The following is a 9552-nucleotide window of genomic DNA, read 5'->3' as shown; positions in this document are numbered from 1 at the left end:
GGTTTTAATAATTTTTAATGAATTTAAAAGAGAATTAATTGAATCGCCACTCAGAAAACAATGACTCATTGATGGAAATGAATCCACCCAGAGTTCTTGAGACAGAACGAAACCGAACTGTCCCGGCCCCTCTGGCGTGGAAAGGTAGGAGTCCTACCCAAGAATCTTGTGACCGAACGAAATCGAACGGCCACGGCCCTCTTGGATAGAAAAAGGATTGGAAATCTACCAGGAATCTTGAGACAGAACGGAATCGAACTGTCCCGGCCCTCCTGGATAGATCGGAAACTCTCACCTAAGAATCTTGAGTTCAAACGAAATCGAATGAACCCGGCCCTCTTAGCGTGAGAGAGGAAAGGTGTTATTCTATTTGAATTCTGAGTGGGATAATAGCGATGTTATTTTGCTCTTTGTTTTTAGAGCTATTTTTGAAATGAGTGAAAATTCTATGTTTCTTTATTCTCGATTTTATGGCGAGTTCACGCGGCGAGATCCGGAGGCAAGACTGGCTTTTTGTTTTGGCATGCGAGTCGAGCTCTCAGGGATTCGAGACGTGACTGGCTCTTAGCGTGGCGAGATTCGAGACGAGACTAGCTCCCGGAGCTTCTGCGCTCGGGTTTTTATACTCTCCCGAACAAAGGAAATAATAATAATAATTCGCTTGGACTTTGTCCCTTCTTGTGATTCGCTGCGCGACTAACTCTAAATTCTGTGATTGGTTCTGGGACTCACCACGCGGGCTCTGATTCGCTGAGTTGAGCTGCCGTCACAATGCGCATGTGCAAGAATTCGATATAATTCAATAAAACAGTTTTTTGATCAATTTTAAGACTTTTCTCTATTGTTCTGTTTTATTTTCAATTAATTTTATCCACAAGAACCTTTTTATTTAATTTTATTTCATTATTCATTCAAAGTTACGTTCTTGCATGTGGCTGTGGAAAGTAGGTCATCGCGCATGCGCACTGTGCACGCTCGATCTTCCAAAGAAAAGTTTTCTTAAAAATTTGAGTAATTTTGACCTGAAATTTACACCCGTTTGTTCAAAATATGTTTCTTTAATAGTTCGCATCATTATTTTTAATAAGAAAAAGATTATTTAATTGATATTTAATAAAATAAAGAATTTCATGAATCTAGGGAATTTTGGTGGAACGAAATTAAGTTGGCAGCGCTGAGCGCCTCACTTCCCGAGCGCCGCTTCGCGAAGTGACAGTTTTTCATCATGGCCGCCGGTGTAAACACTCGTGCGTGCCATGTCGACAAATAAAAAATAAAATAACGTTTTCTAATAGTGTATTTCGCTTCAACGCCCCCCAGAACAAAAAGAAATTTTGAGACTCTAAATTGATTTTTGTTCTCAACAAAAAAATAACTAAAAAATGAAATTTGATTTGGGATAGTGGGAGGACAGGGCGATGATCTTGAAGATGATGATGATGATGATCTCGGAGATGTGTTCTTGAAGACGATGTTCTTAATGTTTTTCAGCTGAGCGTTTCTATTTCTTTCTCTTGCTCTTCCTCCAGGTCGATAATTTCCAGATGTTCTAGTTGTCGAATTTCAGCAGCGATAGGATCAAACGGTTCCAGAAGAGGTTCACCATTGGCCAGACTCTCGATTTCTTCCGGAGAAGCACATTTGATGTCATCCCGGAGACTGAAGGCGTAACTTCCTTCTTTGGCGTATTGATGCTTAACGAGGCTCTCTCCCAAATTGATTTCGAAAGGAGTGATGAATAGTTGTACTTCGTGGCCCTCGAGGGTTGGATGCTCCCCGAGGATGTTGATCCTTGCTCTTTTGTTGACGAGCTTACGTTGATAGTGCATGCTGCACGTCATTTCCCATCTTTCTCCATAAAAGGGTTTAATGTTAGAGATGTAAGCCTTAGCGCAAAATGAAGGCACGTTGACATATTGGAGTGGTAGATCAATTAATTCTACCAATGGATGCATCAGAGTGACCCCTCTGTCGATAAGCAATAATGTAGCTTCTCCATCATCGAAACTGATCAATTTTGCCCGATAGGCACCTTCTTCAGACATAACGGCGTAAGTTTCGCCGAGGGATGGATGAGCCCTTGGACGATGATTCCCCTCGATGATATCGAGGTATAATTCCTCCTCGAAGATGCACAACTCCTCGAATTTTATTGGAGTTGTGTAAGTGAAATTTGTTGGATTTAAAAACTCCAAAATAACAACGTCTAGTTCGCCCTGCCAATACGCTGGCCATGGAGAAGGCATGGAAATTCCAGGTACTACTGTGTGGATCATTTTGTGATATGAGCTGATGAAAGCTGGTTGAGAGTTTGGCTCGAGGTGTTGCTTGCTGCTTGTCTCGATGTGGACTGAAGGATCGCTGCTCCGCTCGGCTGCTTTTATACTGCTCCGGCTTCCCCCACTCCTCGCTCGGTGGTGCTGCCCTCTGGTGGCCCGTGATGAGTCGAGTTGATGGTTTGGGGGATAGGGGAACGATGATTTTACCCCTACTCCTACTTTTGAGTACTGCCCTCTTATTTTCCCCTTAAATGTTTCCCTTTATATTTTTTTGTTTTCTTTTCTTTTTGTTCTTTCAGGTAGCGAGGTAAGTATAATTTTTCCCTTTTTCATTTCTCTTAAAACAAAACTCGTTTTTCAAGTTCAGGTGGAGATTTCAGGTAAGTATCGCTTTTTATGTTTTATCGTAATTTTAATACTAATAATAATAATAATCCCCTTTTTTATTTTCAGGTAACACAGAAAGAAAGAGAAACACCGGAAATTTCGTGTGTAACAAAAATAATAATGAAAGTATTTATTCAATGATTTTGTTCAGAAACAATAACAATAATAGTAAACTTTGTTTTTCTTGTAACAAAAATAATAAATAATTTGTTCTGATTAACACTTTGTCAACAAATGGTGCCTTTTGGTCAACCAAAATAAAGAATTTGTTTAAGAAAATAGTTCGAAATCCTTATTCTAATTTTCCTTGGATTAAGGATCTTTTTATTTTTTTGACGTTTGGTTGCCATGTCTTTTTGACAGAAATCGATTTCACGCCCTGAAGCCTGACATTCGGCAAAGGAACAAACAAAAATCCCACAATTAAAATTATTTGATTGTTTGGGAATATCGTTTTTTAATAATGATCGACCAATAAATTGGATCGAAGGACGCTTGTTTTTTTTATTGGCTGCTTTTAAGATCAAGAATTCGAAAGTAATAGTTGGATACCCTGTGTTATCGCCATTTATATTTTACTCTTGATCTAAATCCCGATTGTTATCGTCGTTTTCGACTTCATTTTTGTATTTTTTCAAGTTTGCGGCATGGTACATGCCTCTCTCAATGCCGTTTTCAGGATTTTCTAAAATATAAGTCGCGGCTGCTATTTGTTTTTTGATTCTATACGGCCCCTCATAAATTGAGAAAAATTTTGCCATTTTTTTGTTGATTGGATCACTAACATTGCAAGCTTTCGCGAGAACTAAATCATCTACTTGAAATTGAACCAATTTATGTTTTTGATCAAATTTTTCGGCTCTCTTTCGGCCTTTTCTTTCTATTCGACTTCTTGCAAGCATTAATCTGGCATCAATTTCTTGTTCATTATCTAAATTTTCGTTTTTATCGATTTTTAACCAATTTTTCCAGATTCTTTGAGGTTTTTGATTTTTCTGAATTTCAAGTGGAGTCATTTCGGTTGTCTCATGATACGTTTCGTTCATACAGTCTTCTATTACTTTGACCCATTTTACCCAATCGGTGTGTTTGTCTGTTAAGAATGTTCTAAAGAATCTACCGATTTCGCGATTTACTCTTTCCACGATATTCCCCTGAGGATGTCTTATTGACGAAAAGACTGGCTGAATTCCCTCGCTTGCTAATTTCCCTAGCCATAAACGCGATGTAAATTGAGTACCGTGATCGAACTGTAATTTCCTGGGTTTGCCAAATTCTGGAATATAATGATTGAAAATTTTGTTTATTGTTGCTGGAGCAGTTGCGACTTTTAATGGGTATAAAACTACAAATTTGGAAAAGGCATCGATAGTTACGAGAATGTGTTTCATTCCGCCCTGAGAGGCTGGCAAAGGACCGAAAAAATCGATTGACACAATATCTCCAGGTCCTTCTGGAATGATATTTTGCTGTGCGGCATACGAATGCTGATTCGGAACTTTGTTCCTTTGACAAGAGTCACAAAATGAGAGAATTTGTCTGACTGAATGGTACATTCTTGGGTAAGTAAAATCTTCGCTAATTATTTTCCATACTTTTTTAGCCCCAATATGACCGTACATTTCGTGTGTTTCAGATACTAAGCGCTGGAAAATCTCTTTTGGAATTACGACTTTACAAGAATTCGGATTAATTGTCTTGAATAAAATGTTATTTTTGATTTGAAATTTATCGTTTTCTTCATTTTCAACCCTTTCCTTTATTTCGCGAATTTTATTGTCTCTTGATTGAAATTCTCCGATATTCTTAATCATTAATTCAAGTTCTCGTGAAGGTTTTGTAGCTAGCATTGTATTAATAATTAATTCCCTGCCTTTTCTGCCCCCCGTATCAGGTGGATTTAAACGACTCAAAACGTCTGCAACAACGTTTCTAGCTCCAGGACAATATTCAAAATTGATGTTGTAATCCTGGATTGCTAGGATCCATCTCGTTAATCTTTCACTCAGCAATTGACTATTTTTCAAAAAAGTTATAGCTTGGTGATCGGTAATGACTCGAATTTTGGCTCCCAATAAATACGTTCTCAATTTTTTCAAAGACCACACGATAGCAAGCAATTCTTTTTCTGTAGTGGTGTAAGCTAACTCTGGCCCTTTAAGAGTTCTACTCGCGAACATTATTACCCCTAAATCATTATTTTCATCGTATTGAGCTAGAGTGCCCCCCAAAGCATAATTGCTCGCGTCTGTCTGCAAAATGTACTCTTTTTTCGGATCAGGATGTTTCAATAGCACGTTATTTACGAACAAATCTTTAACTCTTTGGAAAGCAATTTTTTCGTTCTCACCCCAATGCCATTTAGTTTCTTTTTTCAACAATTTTAATAGAGGAATTGTTTCCTCGGCATGATTTCTAGTAAATTTCGTGTAATAGTTTATCAGACCCAGAAAACCCCTTAATTGCTTCAAATTTCGCGGAGCTGGAAAGTCATGAATTGCCTTAATTTTTTCAGGTTGTGGTTTAATACCCTCGGTTGTCAAAATATGCCCCAAAAATTCTACTTCTTTTCTGAAAAATTTTGCTTTTTTGAGTTTAATTGTCATTCCGTGATTCTCTAATCGTTCAAGCAATTCATCTAAGTGTTGCATGTGTTCTTCGAAACTAGTTGAAATACAAAGCAAATCGTCTACAAAATTGATTACGTGGTCACCGAGACCATGAAGAACAATATCTAAACCTCTTAACAAAGCAGCAGTGCTTGTTTTTAAACCGAATGGGGTTACTGTGAACTCATAAACTTTACCCCTGTATCGAAAAGCTGTAAACTTCATAGAATCTGGATGTAATGGTATTTGCCAAAAACTGTTAGTTAAATCGAGAGTTGTCATTACCTTCGCGGAATGACATTTTTGAAAGACTTCTTCGATATTTGGAACTGATTCATGATCGTCCTCCATAACTTGATTCAATTTTCGGGCGTCAAGACATAATCTAACTGAACCGTCTTTTTTTATAACTGGGATAATCGGATTGATCCATGGACTACTGGATCTCTGAATAATTCCATAATTCAATAATTTTTCAATTTCTTTATCAACTTTTTCACGATGCATTAATGGTACCTCGTATGCATGAGCTACTATCGGTTTTTCCGATGTAATATTCAATTGATGCTCATAAACGGAAATCCGGCCGGTGTCCTTGCGAAAGACATTTCGTCTATTCCAAAGCACCTGTTTATGAATTTCTTTGTGATTTTCAGGGAGACCGGTTTGATCTACGATTTCTTCTATCTCTTCAATTGTAATTTGATCATTATTATTTTGATTATCATTAAAAATCAAATTTTGAATTGGCTGAACATTTTTCTCACTAATAATTTCAATTGTTTTTAATTTTGGCATTGGCTTAATAATTTTCACTCGACTTTTGATTTTATCATTTGATTCTCCCCTTAATTCTTCATTTTTCTTTTCAATTTGTACAGTTTTGATTGCCCCCCAGTTAACAACATTCCTTTCTACTTCTTTTGCTTTTTCAATAACTTCATCTTCAACAACATTTTCTTCACTTTCAACATTTTCCTCTTCATCAACTTCTTCCTTTTTAACTTCATCAACTTCAATTACTTCTACTTCTACTTCTACATTTTCAACTTCTTCATCAATAACATTATTCTCATCAATAACTTCATTATCAACTTTTTCTCCCTCTTCAACAACATTTTCTCCCACTTCAATAACATTTTCTCCCACTTCAATAACTTTTCTAATCTTTTTAATTTCTCCCAAAACATTAACTTCATTTTCTCCCATCTCAACAACAACTTCATTATTTTCTCCCAACACATTAACTTCTTTTTCAAAATCTTTCACAATTTTACTCTCTCTTTCTCCAATCAAAACTGTTTGAACATCCTCTTTAATTTCTTTTTCAATCAATTTTTCTTTTTCAAATGATCCCACTGTGGGAATGATCTCAGTTACATCATTATATTTTACCTGGAGAGACATCTCTCCCAGATCAATCAAACTCTTTAACGGTTGGAGTGAATCTACTCCCAACAATACGTCTCTTATTAAGCCAGGAATAATTAGATATTTGATAAACGTTTTTATTTTGCCAATTTGAGTTACAGCCATAATTTGATGTTTAATTTTTGTCATTTTGCCTTTAATGGCACCTTTTACCGTGACTCCCGTCACAGGCAAAAGAGGACAATTTTTCAAAATTTCTCGATTTTCGAGATAGAATTCCTCCGAAATTGTAGTCACTTTTGATCCCGAGTCAACGAGAGCTGTCACCTGAATGCCTTCAATTTTTGCGTAAATTTCCGGACATTCAATAATCGGGACTGCTTCGCCGTTGATCTCCTCTCCCATCAAAAATTCTCTGGTGTCCGTAAAAATTGTATTTATCGGAATTTGATTTTCACTGTTGAGGTCCATTTTTAATGCATCGTACGGGTAGTTATTAATTTTATTTTTGTTTCGATTTTCCGTTGTACCACGCATTTTTATATCGTTTCCATTGTCTTGATTTTTTGTATTTATTGCGGGTACAACGCCTACGCGTTTCCCGCTTTCGATGTAGATGGTAGAGGTTCTATTTGCGCCTCAATCGTTTGAATCGGTGGTTGCTGCGTATTATTATTCGCAGGTGGCCGATATCCCCCGTTGTTTTGAGGTGGTCCTCTATTTTGGTTTGGCGAACCCCAATTTTGATTTTGATTTTGTGGAGGATTGTAATTTGGGCGATTGTTTCCTCTGTTTTGCCCGCCATTTTGTTGATTCCGATTGAAATTGCTGTTATTCGGCCGCTGGTTATAGTTGGGATTGTAGCCCCTATTTTGTTGCTGATTCCAACTGTTGTTTTGGTAACCGCCACCATTGTTACTTCGGTTATTTTGGAATCCTCCGTTGTTCTGGTTCCAATTTTGGCGATTATTTTGCCAGTTTTGATTTCCGCGATTGAAATTATTGTTGTTCTGGTAACCATTGTTGTTCCAGTTATTTTGCGGAGGCATTTTGAATGGCCGTTGCTCATTTTTATCATTGTTTGGTTTTTGATTTTGAGGTTTTCCTTCCTCAGTTCCCGTGTTGACAGGCCCACTTTGATCGAGTTTTTCCAGAAACTCGATCAACTGCTCGAGGGTTTCGAACCCACGACTTATGATTGTCGCTCTTATCTCCTCGGTAAAGTGCTGCGAAAGGGATGCAACAATATCCGGATCGCTCGGTGGTGGAATCAAATCACGGGCCGCTCCGAACGTCCGAGTTGCATATTCCACTTTTGTTAATTTGCCTGGCTTTTCAGGATATTTCCCGAATTCCAGGTCTTTACGCACTCTTCGTTGCACGTCGTGACTCCAAAATCGATTTGTAAATCGTTTTTCGATGTCTTCAAAACTATTAACCTGGTCCTCGACCAGTTCCCACCATTCCTTGGCGGCTTTCTCAAGTGATTGGCTGAGCAAGTACTTCATTTCGGTGAACGTCGGGTTCGTCACCTCGCAATAATGCCGAAATTCTTTTATGAATTTAATCGGTCGTTTATTGCTCGATCCATCGAATGTTGGAGGCTTGATTTTAATTTTGTTGGTTGACGTCATCTCGTTTCGGAAAGTTGGCCTCTGCTGTTGTTCCTCATCGTCCTCCGAATCTTCATCTTCTTCCTGTTCTTCCGGAATTTCCTTCAATCGTGGATGGATCCGGGTGCTTTCTGTATTTGGACTGTGTAATTTGTCCGTATTTTCCAGATTTTCGACCCTTTTTTTTATTGCACTCACGTCAAGTTGGATTTGGGCTACGTTTACCTCTACAACGGCACTTTTGGCCTCGTTCTCCTGTACAATTCTAGTGAGACCCGTAACATGGCGTTTGATTGGATCATACATTTTGTGTACGTCACTAGCAATTTTAGCTTCCATCACTGTTAATCTGCTTGAACACTCTGTTTTTAATTCATGATACGCCTGGTTATTTTTCGCGGCTTCGTTGGCCATGCACTGCATCTGGGATTTCATCTCTTGGATAGATTCTATTAAATTAATTAGCAACTGATTGTTTACTTCTACAGTGTTGATTTTAACCCGATCGGATTTCGGCGTGCCAAATTCCTCTAATCTTTCTTCTTTATTCTCATCAATTTTATTTTCAAAATCTTCCCCAAAGTTAGCTCTAGATTCATTGAAAATATCCCCCGCACCGGGTGGAGGCAACGTGGTCGTGAAATCGTTTAATTGAATTTCATGCTCTGGATTTTGAAATCCCGAATCGCCAGTGGCGCTATCAATTTGTTCTTTATTTTCAGCCATTTTGAGATTTCGAATAATTTTCATGTATTAAATTTATTGACCCTTGTTTTTCCTACGCAATGCCCGTCCCTGTTCGGGCGCCAATAGTTGTAACGGTACGTTTATGCTTGTGCACACCGTCACGCCAAGATTCGAGCAATTCGATAATAAAGAAGAGCGGGCATGAAGGAAAAACAAAAGTAAATGAAATTAGATTGAAATGACAAATGCTTTATTCAATTTTAAATCGTTTTGTACCAAATTACAAAAATAAAGGCTTTTTATTTGAAATCGTGCTTTTAGCTTTATTTTAATTGCATGAAAAATTTTATTTCCGGTATTTTCCTTTGTGACAATTTTCGCAATTTAATGTCAAATTTCTAATACTTTTCGCAATGATAATTTCTCGCATAAAGGAATTTGTTTTAATGTCAAATTTCTATTTTTTTGAAATTGTAATGACTATTATCTCGCCAACGCTTGTTTGATCGATTAGATAATTATTTTTATTGAGCTTTAATTTCATGAACTCACTTTTTGACTCTATACAATCCAAATTAATTTTTCGAGTGGATTTTTCTTGTTGAT

General features: G+C 37.5%; 1 protein-coding gene across 1 annotated transcript; it reads right to left on the bottom strand.

Annotated features, from left to right (window-relative positions):
• Window positions 1-7236: 7236 nt before the first annotated feature.
• On the bottom strand, window positions 7237-8985 carry LOC122408454 (putative uncharacterized protein DDB_G0272516). Its single transcript, XM_043415250.1, has one exon. It carries the CDS (start codon window positions 8983-8985, stop codon window positions 7237-7239), a length of 1749 nt encoding a protein of 582 aa, XP_043271185.1.
• Window positions 8986-9552: the final 567 nt, after the last annotated feature.

Source organism: Venturia canescens, chromosome 3, assembly GCF_019457755.1.
Source record: "Venturia canescens isolate UGA chromosome 3, ASM1945775v1, whole genome shotgun sequence".
Taxonomy (NCBI): domain Eukaryota; kingdom Metazoa; phylum Arthropoda; class Insecta; order Hymenoptera; family Ichneumonidae; genus Venturia; species Venturia canescens.
The sequence above is the reverse complement of the archived record's forward strand: the minus strand, read 5'-3'. Positions and strand labels throughout refer to the sequence as shown.